A 17,799-nucleotide genomic window follows, 5' to 3' on the forward strand; every position below is an offset into this window, starting at 1 on the left:
AGCCACTTCGCCAGTGTCTGCTTGTTAGCAGGTCATCCTCTTGTGAAATCCGTAGAGAATTAAGTGTGTTTTTCTGATAGCACTGGTACGATCCACGTTGATCCGTAAAGCGTGGACTACGTCCAACGATGCATCTCCCGCAGAAAGGTCTGGCTCTTGGAAGGCCAGGATTACAATTTCTTTGTTGAGGTGGAATTTAGATACCACCTTAGGAAGATACCCAGATTTGGTTCTGAGACCCGCTTTATCTGGAGAAAAAAAAAGAAAAATCAGAAAATGAGGGAGACTTAATGCCCCTAAATCTGAAACTCTTCTAGCTGAAGTACTTAGCTAGAAAGTGAACTTTAGTTGTTAACCATTTTAGTGCCACTTGTTTTAGTGGTTTAAATAGGCTAACTTGAGGGGCCTTTAGAACCAAACTTAAGTTCCAAGGCATTGTAGGAGGAACAAAAGGAGGTTGAATGTGCAGCATTCCCTGGAAAAAAGTGCACACATCCTGTAGGTTCACAATTTTCTTTTGGAACCAGTCAATGCTGACACTTGCACTCTCAAGGAAGCCACCCCTAGACCTTTGTCCATGCCTAACTGAAAGAATGCTAGGACTCTGGAAACTCTGAAAATCTAGGATCAAATTTCCTGTCACTGCACCACTGAATATAGGCTTGCCATATTCAGTGATGAATGCGAGCTGATAAAGGTTTCCTTGCACTGAGAATTTTTTGAATTACCTGTTGCGAGAATCCTCTTGCTTTCAGAATGGAAGTCTCTAGAGCCACGCTGTCAAACAGTCAATCGGGGTGCTTCTGATAGCAAGGACCCTGAGACAGTACATCTGGACGTTGAGGTAGTAGGAATGGAACAATTATTGACAGCCTCTGCAGATCTGTTTACATGAATGGTGTGTCAACTGAGAAAATCCACTTCCCAGTTATTTCACTCCTGAGGAAGCTGGGTGTCAACACCAGCGAAACGCGTCGAGTTAGAGACTGCTGGTCACATCCTCAAAACTACCCTCAACATTGCTGGATCTTTTCATCATCATTACCCACACGGCATCAATTGGACAGCATTTCCCTGGACATTTCCATCTGCGGAGAAATTGGAGGTTTCCCTATCTGCTTGAAACGCTTGCATTGGTATGCTTAAAAGGGACATTCTTTACTCCATTGCTTTCATCAACTCTCCAATAAGTTTATGGACATAATTCCAGAGGAAGTCCTAGCCGGGGTATGAATTAACATGTGTTGAGGAAATATGTGGATGTGCCATTCTATATGATCATTTAAACTCCTAATTATGCTATATAGGCATCTGTGATTTTATGATATTTTTATTACATTTATTACATACCTTTTTCAACATAACCTACCGTCCTGAATTTGTTTTAAATTAGAGTATTATTTTTAATTTTTACAACTTAGCGCTGGTGACTACTATTTGTACTTCCCAGTTAAGGACTCCCGGAATGAACACTGCGGACAAGTCCGGATAATGAAGTTCTGCCCACTTTAAAACGTGTGACTTAACTACTCCATTATGTTTTGGCTACGAGTTTCTCCCTGATGGTTGAGGTACGCTACTGCCGTTGCACTGTCTGAGTGGTTTTGGACTGGTTTTCCCTTTGCCTGAATAAGTGCCATATATATGGCCCAAAGTTCCAATTTATTTATTGGCAGGCAACTTTCTTCCTTGGTCTACTGCCCCTGGAAGCAACTCCTTCCTGACACTGCTCCCCAGCCCTGAAGGCTGGCATACGTTGTCAGAATTTCCCAATCTGATATCCAAAAGGGTCTCCCTTTGTCTAGATGGGATGTCTGTAGCCACTAGGCTAATGACCTCCTTACTCCCAAAGGAAGGACCATAGTCTGCGTTTTTATTGTCTGATGAAAACCATTCCATTTAGAAAGGATCAGACGTTGTAGAGGCCTCGAGTGGAACTGAGCATACATGTCGAATGTTGACACCATCAAACCCATCACATGCATTGCTGCGTGAATGGATACCTTTTGACTGTGTAGCAGCTCCCGAATCCTTGACTGAATTTTAATATTTTGTTCAGAGGCAAAATTACTCTGAAGACTTGAATCCAACACAGCCCCCAAGTGAGTCATCCGTTGTGACCGAACAAATTTATGAGCCAATCGTGTCTCTGCAAACAAGCTATTGTCTGTCGCAGATGACAGTGAAACAATTCCTGAGATTTTGCCAGGATTAATAAGCATGGAAAAATCCTTATTCCCTGCTGATGGAGAGAAGATGCCATTACCACCAATAATTTTGGTGAACACTCTGGGAGCTGTGGTCAGTCCAAATGGTAGGGCCTGAAACTGAAAATGTTGCTGGAAGATAGCAAACCTGAGATAGCGCTGATGGGACAGTGCTATAGGTAGATGAAGGTAAGCGTCCCTGATATCCATGGATACCATAAAATCCTCCGGCTGCATGGCCAAAATAATGGAACAAAGTCTCCATATGAAACCGAGGCACCCAAATGTACTTGTTCAGCACTTTGAGATTGAGTATGGGCCAGAACGACCCATTGGGCTTCTGGACTAGAAACAGGCTGGAATAAAAACCTTGTCTTCGTTGTGCAGGAGGAACTGGTATTATCACTCCTAACTGAAGCAAATTCTGAACTGCCGCTTGCAAAGCCCTGGCCTTTGTTTCCACTGAAGGATGGCTAGTACAAAAAAAAAAAAAACCTTTGAGGAGGGCGTTGCATGAAAGCAAATGCATGACCGTGAGATACAGCTTCTTGCACCCAGGCATCTGTGGTAGACTGCTGCCAGATCTGTGCAAAATGAAGACGTCTGCCTCCCACCCTGGGGTCCACCAGGTGGAGGCCTGCACCATCAGGCTGATTGCTTACCTTCTGTGGTAGCCCAATGCTTGTTAGTCTTACCAGACTTAGACTGCCGTAACCCTTTCCTGGAGTCCAAAAAGCTGGAAATCTAGGCTTGGATTTGTGTGTGGAAGGAAACTTCACTTTCTTCTGCTTCCAAAATACTGTTTAATTCTTTACCAAAGAGAAGATCTCCAGTAAAAGGCAAAGACTCCAGAACCTTCTTAGATTCTGAGTCAGCTTTCCATGTACGTTGCCAAACCACTCTGCAAGCTGCTACTGCTGAGGCCGATGCCTGAGAGGAAATTGTACCCATATCCAAGGCGGCTTCTTCCATATAAATAGCTGCTTGTTTGATATATGCAATATGATTTTTTTGCTTTCTAGATGCCATTGAAAGGTCATCCTACAATGCATCAGCCCAGGCTGCCATCGCTTTTGCCATACAGGCTGAAGCCATGGCTGGTCCTATGATTGCCCCAGACAAGTAGACAATGGTTTTAAGAAAACCATCCGTGACATCATTTAATGATGTTGAAGGCAGAGGTAATGTACATTTTCGCACCAATCAGATGACATGCGTATCTACTTTGGGAGCCACCTCCCTTTTTAAACAGTGCGCAGCCGGAAGAGGATAATGTGAATTCCATTTCCTTGGAAATCTACACTTTTTACTGGGTGTAACACAAGCCTCTTACATAATTTCCGTCAGCTGTTCTGACCTAGGAAACTCAATCCTAACTATTTTGGGACGTTTAAACACAAGTGCCTTAGATTGTAACAAAGGCCCTGCTGCCTCCTCTAAGGATATAATGGCTTTCATAGCACTAATTAACTAAGGAATGTCCACAGCGAAAGAATGCAGCAGCAATAGTTTACAGACTCCTATGCATCAGGCACTTATCCAACTATTCGTACTCAAAGGTAGATAGACTTAGTGCTGTATCAACCGGCTCATGCGAGTGGGATGCAGGGAGACTTCACCCCGCTCCCAGGACCGATCAATACGCTAGTGAGAAGAGTGGATCCAGACGCTATTAATGTACACAATCGCCTGGTGAACCTACAGTGAACACCGACGCACCAGTCATACAGCTGCCTATGCTGCGACTGGGTCCTTTCAGATACAACGTCTCAGACGGAAGCGGGAACTCTGAGGAAACTGGTCATGGACCGGGGGGAGGGGCAACCAAGGGAGCATCTTAGTCCCCACTGCTGACGTCAACCCTAGGGATCGCGGCTTCATACTACCCTCCTGGAGCCTATGATCCCTGAGGCCTAGCGCAGGTGCACCAGAGTTGGCAGCCGCGTCAGTGACTGTTCCGTAGTCTTCATCCCGAAACAGTGTGGCTGTGTCTCACGTTTCCCCTATTAAGCAGAACAGATGCCTTTTATTCCACGTGCTCCGCCCATAGCCTGGTAATGTCGGCTGAACTTGCTAGTACATCCTACACAGACGCCTGCCGAAACAGCACTGTACACGTGGATAAGCGTGGTCGTAACCCAGCAGGGAGTTGTTGGAGTGACTCTTTCTAATGTACGTATAAGACTCTTTAGAAAGATCGCACAAACACACACAAAAAAAAATAAAATAAGAATTTACTTACCGATAATTCTATTTCTCGTAGTCCGTAGTGGATGCTGGGGACTCCGTCAGGACCATGGGGATTAGCGGCACCGCAGGAGACAGGGCACAAAAGTAAAAGCTTTAGGATCAGGTGGTGTGCACTGGCTCCTCCCCCTATGACCCTCCTCCAAGCCTCAGTTAGGATACTGTGCCCGGACGAGCGTACACAATAAGGAAGGATTTTGAATCCCGGGTAAGACTCATACCAGCCACACCAATCACACTGTACAACCTGTGATCTGAACCCAGTTAACAGCATGATAAAAGCGGAGCCTCTGAAAAGATGGCTCACAACAATAATAACCCGATTTTTGTAACAATAACTATGTACAAGTATTGCAGACAATCCGCACTTGGGATGGGCGCCCAGCATCCACTACGGACTACGAGAAATAGAATTATCGGTAAGTAAATTCTTATTTTCTCTGACGTCCTAAGTGGATGCTGGGGACTCCGTCAGGACCATGGGGATTATACCAAAGCTCCCAAACGGGCGGGAGAGTGCGGATGACTCTGCAGCACCGAATGAGAGAACTCCAGGTCCTCCTCAGTCAGGGTGTGCCCCTGACCAAGTATCAGCTCGGCAAAGTTGTAAAGCCGAGACCCCTCGGGCAGCCGCCCAAGATGAGCCCACCTTCCTTGTGGAATGGGCATTTACATATTTTGGCTGTGGCAGGCCTGCCACAGAATGTGCAAGCTGAATTGTACTACACATCCAACTAGCAATCGTCTGCTTAGAAGCAAGAGCACCCAGTTTGTTGGGTGCATACAGGATAACAGCAAGTCAGTTTTCCTGACTCCAGCCGTCCTGGAAACTATATTTTCAGGGCCCTGACAACATCTAGCAACTTGGAGTCCTCCAAGTCCCTAGTAGCCGCAGGTACCACAATAAGCTGGTTCGGGTGAAACACTGACACCACCTTAGGGAGAAACTGGGGATGAGTCCGCAGCTCTGCCCTGTCCGAATGGACAATCAGATACGGGCTTTTTTGAGACAAACGCCGCCAATTCTGACACTCGCCTGGCCGAGGCCAGGGCCAACAGCATGGTCACTTTCCCTGTGAGATATTTCAAATCCACAGATTTGAGCGGTTTAAACCAATGTGATTTTAGGAATCCAAGAACTACGTTGAGATCCCACAGTGCCACTGGAGGCACAAAAGGGGGTTGTATATGCAGTACTCCCTTGACAAACTTCTGGACTTCAGGAACTGAAGCCAATTCTTTCTGGAAGAAAATCGACAGGGCCGAAATTTGAACCTTAATGGACCCCAATTTGAGGCCCATAGACACTCCTGTTTGCAGGAAATGCAGGAAACGACCGAGTTGAAATTTCTTCATGGGGCCTTCCTGGCCTCACACCACGCAACATATTTTCACCACATGTGGTGATAATGTTGTGCGGTCACCTCCTTCCTGGCTTTGACCAGGGTAGGAATGACCTCTTCCGGAATGCCTTTTTCCCTTAGGATCCGGCGTTCAACCGCCATGCCGTCAAACGCAGCCGCGGTAAGTCTTGGAACAGACATGGTACTTGCTGAAGCAAGTCCCTTCTTAGCGGCAGAGGCCATGAGTCCTCTGTGAGCATCTCTTGAAGTTCCGGGTACCAAGTCCTTCTTGGCCAATCCGGAGCCACGAGTATAGTTATTACTCCTCTACGTCTTATAATTCTCAATACCTTGGGTATGAGAAGCAGAGGAGGGAAGACATACACCGACTGGTACACCCACGGTGTTACCAGAACGTCCACAGCTATTGCCTGAGGGTCTTTTGACCTGGCGCAATACTTGTCCAGTTTTTTGTTCAGGCGGGACGCCATCATGTCCACCTTTGGTCTTTTCCAACGGTTCACAATCATGTGGAAGACTTCCCGATGAAGTCCCCACTCTCCCGGGTGGAGGTCGTGCCTGCTGAGGAAGTCTGCTTCCCAGTTTTCCACTCCCGGAATGAACACTGCTGACAGTGCTATCACATGATTTTCCGCCCAGCGAAAAATCCTTGCAGTTTCTGCCATTGCCCTCCTGCTTCTTGTGCCGCCCTGTCTGTTTACGTGGGCGACTGCCGTGATGTTGTCCCACTGGATCAATACCGGCTGACCTTGAAGCAGAGGTCTTGCTAAGCTTAGAGCATTGTAAATTGCCCTTAGCTCCAGTATATTTATGTGGAGAAAAATCTCCAGACTTGATCACACTCCCTGGAAATTTTTTCCCTGTGTGACTGCTCCCCAGCCTCTCAGGCTGGCCTCCGTGGTCACCAGCATCCAATCCTGAATGCCGAATCTGCGGCCCTCTAGACGATGAGCACTCTGTAACCACCACAGGAGAGACACCCTTGTCCTTGGAGATAGGGTTATCCGCTGATGCATCTGAAAATGCGATCCGGACCATTTGTCCAGCAGATCCCACTGAAAAGTTCTTGCGTGGAATCTGCCGAATGGAATCGCTTCATAATAAGCCACCATTTTTCCCAGGACTCTTGTGCAATGATGCACTGACACTTTTCCTGGTTTTAGGAGGTTCCTGACCAGCTCGGATAACTCCCTGGCTTTCTCCTCCGGGAGAAACACCTTTTTCTGGACTGTGTCCAGAACCATCCCTAGGAACAGCAAACGTGTCGTCGGAAACTGCTGCGATTTTGGATATTTAGAATCCACCCGTGCTGTCGTAGAACTACTTGAGATAGTGCTACTCCGACTTCCAACTGTTCTCTGGACCTTGCCCTTATCAGGAGATCGTCCAAGTAAGGGATAATTAAGACGCCTTTTCTTTGAAGAAGAATCATCATTTCGGCCATTACTTTGGTAAAGACCCGGGGTGCCGTGGACAATCCAAACGGCAGCGTCTGAAACTGATAGTGACAGTTCCGTACCACGAACCTGAGGTACCCTTGGTGAGAAGGGCAATTTGGGACATGGAGGTAAGCATCCTTGATGTCCAGGGACACCATATAGTCCCCTTCTTCCTGGTTCGCTATCACTGCTCTGAGTGACTCCATCTTGATTTGAACCTTTGTATGTAAGTGTTCAAAGATTTCCCATTTAGAATAGGTCTCACCGAGCCGTCTGGCTTCAGTACCACAATATAGTGTGGAATAATACCCCTTTCCTTGTTGTAGGAGGGGTACTTTGATTATCACCTGCTGGGAATACAGCTTGTGAATTGTTTCCAATACTGCCTCCCTGTCGGAGGAAGACGTTGGTAAAGCAGACATCAGGAGCCTGCGAGGGGGAGACGTCTCGAATTTCCAGTCTGTACCCCTGGGATACTACTTGTAGGATCCAGGGGTCCACTTGCGAGTGAGCCCACTACGCGCTGAAACTCTTGAGACGACCCCCCACCGCACTTGAGTCCGCTTGTACGGCCCCAGCGTCATGCTGAGGACTTGGCAGAAGCTGTGGAGGGCTTCTGTTCCTGGGAATGGGCTGCCTGCTGCAGTCTTCTTCCCTTTCCTCTATCCCTGGGCAGATATGACTGGCCTTTTGCCCGCTTGCCCTTATGGGGACGAAAGGACTGAGGCTGAAAAGACGGTGTCTTTTTCTGCTGAGATGTGATTTGGGGTAAAAAAGGTGGATTTTCCAGCTGTTGCCGAGGCCACCAGGTCCGATGGACCGACCGCAAATAACTCCTCCCCTTTATACGGCAATACTTCCATGTGCCGTTTGGAATCTGCATCACCTGACCACTGTCGTGTCCATAAACATCTTCTGGCAGATATGGACATCGCACTTACTCTTGATGCCAGAGTGCAAATATCCCTCTGTGCATCTCGCATATATAGAAATGCATCCTTTAAATGCTCTATAGTCAATAAAATACTGTCCCTGTCAAGGGTATCAATATTTTCAGTCAGGGAATCCGACCAAGCCACCCCAGCGCTGCACATCCAGGCTGAGGCGATCGCTGGTCGCAGTATAACACCAGTATGTGTGTATATACCTTTTTAGGATATTTTCCAGCCTCTCAGCTGGCTCCTTGAGGACGGCCCTATCTGGAGAAGGTACCGCCACTTGTTTTGATAAGCGTGTGAGCGCCTTATCCACCCTAAAGGGTGTTTCCCAACGCGCCCTAACTTCTGGCGGGAAAGGGTATACCGCCAATAATTTTCTATCGGGGGAAACCCACGCATCATCACACACTTCATTTAATTTATCTGATTCAGGAAAAACTACAGGTAGTTTTTTCACACCCCACATAATACCCTTCTTGTGGTACTTGTAGTATCAGAAATATGTAACACCTCCTTCATTGCCCTTAACATGTAACGTGTGGCCCTAAAGGAAAATACGTTTGTTTCTTCACCGTCGACACTGGAGTCAGTGTCCGTGTCTGTGTCGACCGACTGAGGTAAATGAGCGTTTTACAGCCCCTGACGGTGTTTGAGACGCCTGGACAGGTACTAATTTGTTTGCCGGCCGTCTCATGTCGTCAACCGACCTTGCAGCGTGTTGACATTATCACGTAATTCCTTAAATAAGCCATCCATTCCGGTGTCGACTCCCTAGAGAGTGACCACCATTTCAGGCAATTGCTCCGCCTCCTCACCAACATCGTCCTCATACATGTCGACACACACGTACCGACACACAGCACACACACAGGGAATGCTCTGATAGAGGACAGGACCCCACTAGCCCTTTGGGGAGACAGAGGGAGAGTTTGCCAGCACACACCAAAAACGCTATAATTATACAGGGACAACCTTTATATAAGTGTTTTTCCCTTATAGCATTTTAATATATATATATATACATATCGCCAAATAAGTGCCCCCCCTCTCTGTTTTAACCCTGTTTCTGTAGTGCAGTGCAGGGGAGAGCCTGGGAGCCTTCCCACCAGCATTTCTGTGAGGGAAAATGGCGCTGTGTGCTGAGGAGAATAGGCCCCGCCCCCTTTTCGGCAGGCTTCTTCTCCCGTTTTTCTGAGACCTGGCAGGGGTTAAATACATCCATATAGCCCCCAGGGGCTATATGTGATGTATTTTTAGCCAGAATAAGGTACTATCATTGCTGCCCAGGGCGCCCCCCCCCCAGCGCCCTGCACCCTCAGTGACCGCTGCTATGAAGTGTGCTGACAACAATGGCGCACAGCTGCAGTGCTGTGCGCTACCTTATGAAGACTGAAGAGTCTTCTGCCGCCGTTTCTGGACCTTCACTTTTCGGCATCTGCAAGGGGGGTCGGCGGCGCGGCTCCGGGACGAACCCCAGGGTGAGACCTGTGTTCCGACTCCCTCTGGAGCTAATGGTGTCCAGTAGCCTAAGAAGCCAATCCATCCTGCACGCAGGTGAGTTCACTTCTCTCCCCTAAGTCCCTCGTAGCAGTGAGCCTGTTGCCAGCAGGACTCACTGAAAATAAAAAACCTAACAAACTTTTACTCTAAGCAGCTCTTTAGGAGAGCCACCTAGATTGCACCCTTCTCGGCCGGGCACAAAAATCTAACTGAGGCTTGGAGGAGGGTCATAGGGGGAGGAGCCAGTGCACACCACCTGATCCTAAAGCTTTTACTTTTGTGCCCTGTCTCCTGCGGAGCCGCTAATCCCCATGGTCCTGACGGAGTCCCCAGCATCCACTTAGGACGTCAGAGAAAAAAAAATAAGAATTTACTTACCGATAATTCTATTTCTCATAGTCCGTAGTGGATGCTGGGGACTCCGTAAGGACCATGGGGAATAGCGGCTCCGCAGGAGACTGGGCACATCTAAAGAAAGCTTTAGGACTAACTGGTGTGCACTGGCTCCTCCCCCTATGACCCTCCTCCAAGCCTCAGTTAGGATACTGTGCCCGGACGAGCGTACACAATAAGGAAGGATTTTGAATCCCGGGTAAGACTCATACCAGCCACACCAATCACACCGTATAACCTGTGATCTGAACCCAGTTAACAGCATGATAACAGAGGAGCCTCTGAAAGATGGCTCACAACAATAATAACCCGATTTTTGTAACAATAACTATGTACAAGTATTGCAGACAATCCGCACTTGGGATGGGCGCCCAGCATCCACTACGGACTATGAGAAATAGAATTATCGGTAAGTAAATTCTTATTTTCTCTAACGTCCTAAGTGGATGCTGGGGACTCCGTAAGGACCATGGGGATTATACCAAAGCTCCCAAACGGGCGGGAGAGTGCGGATGACTCTGCAGCACCAAATGAGAGAACTCCAGGTCCTCCTCAGCCAGGATATCAATTTTGTAGAATTTTACAAACATATTTGCTCCTGACCAAGTAGCTGCTCGGCAAAGTTGTAAAGCCGAGACCCCTCGGGCAGCCGCCCAAGATGAGCCCACCTTCCTTGTGGAGTGGGCATTTACAGATTTTTGGCTGTGGCAGGCCTGCCACAGAATGTGCAAGCTGAATTGTACTACAAATCCAACGAGCAATAGTCTGCTTAGAAGCAGGAGCACCCAGCTTGTTGGGTGCACACAGGATAAACAGCGAGTCAGATTTCCCGACTCCAGCCGTCCTGGAAACATATTTTCAGGGCACTGACAACGTCTAGCAACTTGGAGGCCTCCAAGTCCCTAGTAGCCGCAGGCACCACCAATAGGTTGGTTCAGGTGAGACGCTGAAACCACCTTGGGGAGAAACTCAGGACGAGTCCTCAATTCCGCCCTGTCCGAATGGAAAATCAGATAAGGGCTTTTTCAGGATAAAGCCGCCAATTCTGACACGCGCCTGGCCCAGGCCAGGGCCAACAGCATGACCACTTTCCATGTGAGATATTTTAACTCCACAGATTTAAGTGGTTCAAACCAATGTGACTTTTGGAACCAAAACTACATTGAGATCCCAAAGTGCCACTGGAGGCACAAAAGGAGGCTGTATATGCAGTACCCCTTTTACAAACGTCTGAACTTCAGGGACTGAAGCTAGTTCTTTTTGGAAGAAAATTGACAGGGCCGAAATTTGAACCTTAATGGACCCCAATTTCAGGCCCATAGACACTCCTGTTTGCAGGAAATGTAGGAATCGACCCAGTTGAATTTCCTCCGTCGGGCCTTACTGGCCTCGCACCACGCAACATATTTTCGCCAATTGCGGTGATTATGTTTTTGCGGTTACATCCTTCCTGGCTTTGATCAGGATAGGGATGACTTCATCCGGAATGCCTTTTTTCCTTCAGGATCCGGCGTTCAACCGCCATGCCGTCAAACGCAGCCGCGGTAAGTCTTGGAACAGACAGGGTCCTTGCTGGAGCAGGTCCCTTCTTAGAGGTAGAGGCCACGGATCCTCCGTGAGCATCTCTTGAAGTTCCGGTTACCAAGTCCTTCTTGGCCAATCCGGAGCCACGAATATAGTGCTTTCTCCTCTCCATCTTATCAATCTCAGTACCTTGGGTATGAGAGGCAGAGGAGGGAACACATACACTGACTGGTACACCCACGGTGTTACCAGAGCGTCTACAACTATTGCCTGAGGGTCTCTTGACCTGGCGCAATACCTGTCGAGTTTTTTAATCATGTGGACGACTTCTGGGTGAAGTCCCCACTCTCCCGGGTGGAGGTCGTGCTGAGGAAGTCTGCTTCCCAGTTGTCCACTCCCGGAATGAATACTGCTGACCATGCTATCACATGATTTTCCGCCCAGCGAAGAATCCCTGCAGCTTCTGCCATTGCCCTCCTGCTTCTTGTGCCACCCTGTCTGTTTACGTGGGTGACTGCCATGATGTTGTCCGACTGGATCAACACCGGCTGACCTTGAAGCAGAGGTCTTGCTAAGCTTAGAGCATTGTAAATGGCCCTTAGCTTCAGGATATTTATGTGAAGTGATGTATCCAGGCTTGACCCTAAGCCCTGGATATTCCTTCCCTGTGTGACTGCTCCCCAGCCTCGCAGGCTGGCATCCGTGGTCACCAGGACCCAGTCCTGAATGCCGAATCTGCGGCCCTCTAGAAGATGAGCACTCTGCAACCACCACAGGATGGATACCCTTGTCCTTGGTGACAGGGTTATCCGCTGATGCATCTGAAAATGCGACCCCGGACCATTTGTCCAGTAGGTTCCACTGGAAAGTTCTTGCGTGGAATCTAACGAATGGGATTGCTTCGTAGGAAGCCACCATTTTTACCCAGAACCCATGTGCATTGATGCACTGAGACTTGGTTCGGTTTTAGGAGGTTCCTGACTAGCTCGGATAACTCCCTGGCTTTCTCTTCCGGGAGAAACACCTTTTTTCTGGACTGTGTCCAGGAACATCCCTAGGAAACAGAAGACAAGTCGTTGGAACCAGCTGCGATTTTGGAATATTGAGAATCCAATCGTGCTGCCGCAACACTACCTGAGATAGTGCTACACCGACTTCCAACTGTTCCCTGGATCTTACCCTTATCAGGGAATCGTCCAAGTAAGGGATAACTAAAATTCCCTTCCTTCGAAGGGATATCATTTCGGCCATTACCTTGGTAAAGACCCGGGGTGTCGTGGACCATCCCTACGGCAGCGTCTGAACTGATAGTGACAGTTCTGTACCATAACCTGAGGTACCCTTGGTGAGAAGGGTAAATTTTGACATGAAGGTAAGCATCCTTGATGTCCCGAGACATCATGTAGTCCCCTTCTTCCAGGTTCGCAATCACTGCTCTGAGTGACTCAATCTTGAACTTGAACCTCTGTATGTAAGTGTTCAAAGATTTTAGATTTAGAATCGGTCTCACCGAGCCGTCTGGCTTCGGTACCACAATAGTGTGGAATAATACCCCGTTCCCTGTTGCAGGAGGGGTACCTTGATTATCACCTGCTGGGAATACAGCTTGTGAATGGCTTCCAAAACTGCCTCCCTGTCAGAGGGAGACGTCGGTAAAGCAGACTTTTGGAAACGGCGAGTGGGAGACGTCTCGAATTTCAATATGTACCCTTGAGATATTACCTGAAGGATCCAGGGGTCTACTTGCGAGTGAGCCCACTGCGCACTGAAATTCATTGAGAACGGGCCCCCACCGTGCCTGAGCTTGTAAGGCCCTAGCGTCATACTGAGGGCTTTGCAGAGGCGGGAAAGGATTTCTGTTCCTGGGAACTGGGTAATCTCTTCAGCCTTTTTCCTCTCCCTCTGTCACGAGCAGAAAAGAGGAACCTTTTGTCCGCTTGCCAACAAAGGACTGCGCCTGATAATACGGCGTCTTATTTTGAGAGGCGACCTGGGGTACAAACGTGGATTTCCCAGTTGTTGCCGTGGCCACCAGGTCTAAAAGACCGACCCCAAATGTCCCCTTTCAAAGGCAATACTTCCAAATGCCGTTTGGAATCCGCATCACCTGACCATTTTACTGGTAGAATTGGACAACGCACTTATACTTGATGCCAGTCGGCAAATATTCCGCTGTGCATCATGCATATATAGAAATGCATCTTTTAAATGCTCTATAGGCAATAATATACTATCCTTATCTAGGATATCAATATTTCCAGTCAGGGAATCCGACCATGCCAACCCAGCACTGCACCTCCAGGCTGAGGCGATTGCTGGTCGCAGTATAACTCCAGTATGTGTGTAAATACATTTTTGGATACCCTCCTGCTTTCTATCAGCAGGATCCTTAAGGGCTGCCATCTCATGAGAGGGTAGAGCCCTTGTTCTTACAAGCGTGTGAGCGCCTTATCCCCCCTAGGGGGTGTTTCCCAACGCACCCTAACCTCTGGCGGGAAAGGGTATACAGCCAATACATTTTAAGAAATTATCAATTGTTATCGGGGGGAAACCCACGCATCATCACACACCTCATTTTATTTCTCAGATTCAGGAAAACTACAGGTAGTTTTTCCCTCACCGAACATAATACCCCTTTTTAGTGGTACTCGTATTATCAGAAATGTATAAAACATTTTCCATTGTCTCAATCATGTAACGTGTGGCCCTACTGGAAATCACGGTTGTCTCTTCACCGTCGACACAGGAGTCAGTATCCGTGTCGGCGTCTGTATCTGCCATCTGAGGTAACGGGCGCTTTAGAGCCCCTGACGGCCTATGAGACGTCTGGACAGGCACAAGCTGAGTAGCCGGCTGTCTCATGTCAACCACTGTTTTATTTTTTTATTTTTATAGAGCTGACACTGTCACGTAATTTTCAACAGTACCTCCCACTCAGGTGTCGACCCCCTAGGTGGTGACATCACTGTTACAGACACTCTGCTCCGTCTCCACATCATTTTTCTCCTCATACATGTCGACACAAACGTACCGACACACAGCACACACACAGGGAATGCTCTGATAGAGGACAGGACCCCACTAGCCCTTTGGGGAGACAGAGGGAGAGTATGCCAGCACACACCAGAGCGCTATATATATATATATATATATATATATATATATATATATATATATATATATATATATATATATATATATATATATATATACACAGGGATAACCTTATATAAGTGTTTTTCCCCTTATAGCTGCTGTATGTTTTAATACTGCGCCTAATTAGTGCCCCCCTCTTTTTTTTTAACCCTTTCTGTAGTGTAGTGACTGCAGGGAAGAGCCAGGGAGCTTCCCTCCAACTGAGCTGTGAGGGAAAATGGCGCCAGTGTGCTGAGGAGATAAGGCCGCCGAAAAGGTGGCGGAGCCTATCACCCGGTTTTCTGTATATTCTGGCAGGGGTTAAATGCATCCATATAGCCCAGGAGCTATATGTGATGTATTTTTTGCCATGTAAGGTATTTTTATCATGTTTTATTGCGTCTCAGGGCGCCCCCCCCAGCGCCCTGCACCCTCAGTGACCGGAGTATGAAGTGTGCTGAGAGCAATGGCGCACAGCTGCAGTGCTGTGCGCTACCTTATTGAAGACAGGAACGTCTTCTGCCGCCGATTTTTCCGGACCTCTTCGCTCTGCTGGCTCTGTAAGGGGGGCGGCGGCGCGGCTCCGGGACCCATCCAGGCTGGGCCTGTGATCGTCCCTCTGGAGCTAATGTCCAGTAGCCAAGAAGCCCAATCCACTCTGCACGCAGGTGAGTTCGCTTCTTCTCCCCTTAGTCCCTCGATGCAGTGAGCCTGTTGCCAGCAGGTCTCACTGAAAATAACAAACCTAAACTAAAACTTTCACTAAGAAGCTCAGGAGAGCCCCTAGTGTGCACCCTTCTCGTCGGGCACAGAAATCTAACTGAGGCTTGGAGGAGGGTCATAGGGGGAGGAGCCAGTGCACACCAGTTAGTCCTAAAGCTTTCTTTAGATGTGCCCAGTCTCCTGCGGAGCCGCTATTCCCCATGGTCCTTACGGAGTCCCCAGCATCCACTTAGGACGTTAGAGAAAAAGGACTATAAAAATAAAATAAAAAAGCTCATGGCTGCTAAAAACCAGCAGCCCATTGACCATGGTCCGGCTCCTGCAACACCAAATAAAAAACTGAATTGCCTGAGCTAGGATGCAGGGATATAGGAACAGGCCAGTTGCATTCTGTGAGGCCGAAAACATTGATCGTTTGGTGCCAATCCGCTGTCGCTATCTCATATACCAATGTTATTTTGTGGATAACCTGTGGACTCTGCAGGAGAAATTATAAATAAATGCAGGTTTGTCCTTATTACTATTGCATTGATTATTCTTTATGCTTAAAGTGTATATATTTGAGCCATACTCAACATTAATGGTTTTAATTCTATTTCCTTCATTGTTAAATTATGAAAGCAGAAGTATGTTCATGTTATTAGACTCTTGGCCTGCTCTGTCCCCCTTCCCGATTCCAGTTTCTTTTTTTCTGTACCCTCACAAAAGTAGTATTCCTCAATAAAAACTAATAAAAAAAAAAAAAAAAGAATAGAAAAAGGGAGTGGAGACTGATAAAGAGTGATAAATGACCAGCCAATCAGCTCCTGACATTTTTCACACAGCCTTTCACATGGCAGTTAGGAAGCGGATTGGCTGGTTATTTATCACTGTCAGTCTCCACTTTATCACTTTTTAAGGCTTAATACACTGCGTAACTAAAAGGGCTGTTTAACGTGAAGTGAGACTAGATGTAAGTGGATATATTTGTACAGAGTGGTATTTAATTTATACACAAAAATTTGCAACAAAAATGTTAAATACACCTTACCAGCAGCTCTTCGTGGCTGAACAGCACGTGGCACCACTTCATCTGGCTCAGACTCGCTTTCTGAATTCATAAATTGGCTTTTAGGCTCGCTCTTTACAGGTTTGAATGGTAGAGTTGCCTGCTTTTTACCTTTAACTGCTTTTGCTTTTGTACCTGTTAAATACAAAATTGCTAATAAATACAGCAACACCTAGGATTTCTCTAAACTGAAGCTGTAACTATGCACAAAGACAAACCTGGTTCTGCCTTCAATTTCTTGCTTAGTCTTTCAGCAAGAGACAAGCTTTCATTACTAGACTCTGGACTGTTCTGTGGACTCACTTGTTCACCATCTTCTCCAAACTCCATCCTCTTAGCAATATCTTCAGCCTAAAGAGACCATATATTATGTAATTATGTTCATTAAATCACCTTGCTATACCTTCAGAGATACTTAGTACTGCCTGATCAGCTATTTTAAGTCATGGACTGGGGAAGGGGAATTAAATTGTTCTTCACCTTGGCTGCCACTAGATGGCACCCAACGGAGCTATTCAATTGTTACTTCATTCTGGGAATGCATGCAGCCAGGGGGGCACATTTCGGCTTGCAGCCTCCTGAGGTGGGAGCCGAAATGGGCGAAAACAGTGTTTTTACACATACAACTGAACAGCTCCGGTGGGCACCCACAGACCAATTGAAACTCCCCCTAGAGACCTTCTAGAGAAATTGGCAATAAAGCAGTTGAATGATAGCACACACTGAAAGTAAATAAGAATTTACTTACCGATAATTCTATTTCTCGGAGTCCGTAGTGGATGCTGGGGTTCCTGAAAGGACCATGGGGAATAGCGGCTCCGCAGGAGACAGGGCACAAAAGTAAAGCTTTTACAGGTCAGGTGGTGTGTACTGGCCCCTCCCCCTATGACCCTCCTCCAGACTCCAGTTAGGTACTGTGCCCGGACGAGCGTACACAATAAGGGAGGATTTTGAATCCCGGGTAAGACTCATACCAGCCACACCAATCACACCGTACAACTTGTGATCTAAACCCAGTTAACAGTATGATAACAGAGGAGCCTCTGAAAGATGGCTTCCTAAACAATAACCCGAATTAGTTAACAATAACTATGTACAAGTATTGCAGATAATCCGCACTTGGGATGGGCGCCCAGCATCCACTACGGACTCCGAGAAATAGAATTATCGGTAAGTAAATTCTTATTTTCTCTATCGTCCTAAGTGGATGCTGGGGTTCCTGAAAGGACCATGGGGATTATACCAAAGCTCCCAAACGGGCGGGAGAGTGCGGATGACTCT

The 17,799-nt window shown here is 47.4% G+C and overlaps 1 protein-coding gene across 1 annotated transcript in view; it reads right to left on the reverse strand.

Moving 5' to 3' along the window:
• Positions 1 to 17,799, reverse strand: part of TOP2A (DNA topoisomerase II alpha) — a 208,611-nt gene that overhangs the window by 46,212 nt on the left and 144,600 nt on the right. Inside the window, exons 29-30 of the mRNA XM_063959788.1 lie at positions 16,737 to 16,869; positions 16,501 to 16,653 (exon numbers count right to left, since the gene is read on the reverse strand). Coding sequence (XP_063815858.1) covers positions 16,501 to 16,653; positions 16,737 to 16,869 — 286 coding nt within the window. The remainder of the gene's footprint in view (positions 1 to 16,500; positions 16,654 to 16,736; positions 16,870 to 17,799) is intronic.

Source organism: Pseudophryne corroboree, chromosome 3, assembly GCF_028390025.1.
Source record: "Pseudophryne corroboree isolate aPseCor3 chromosome 3, aPseCor3.hap2, whole genome shotgun sequence".
In the NCBI taxonomy this organism is placed as follows: Eukaryota; Metazoa; Chordata; class Amphibia; order Anura; family Myobatrachidae; genus Pseudophryne; species Pseudophryne corroboree.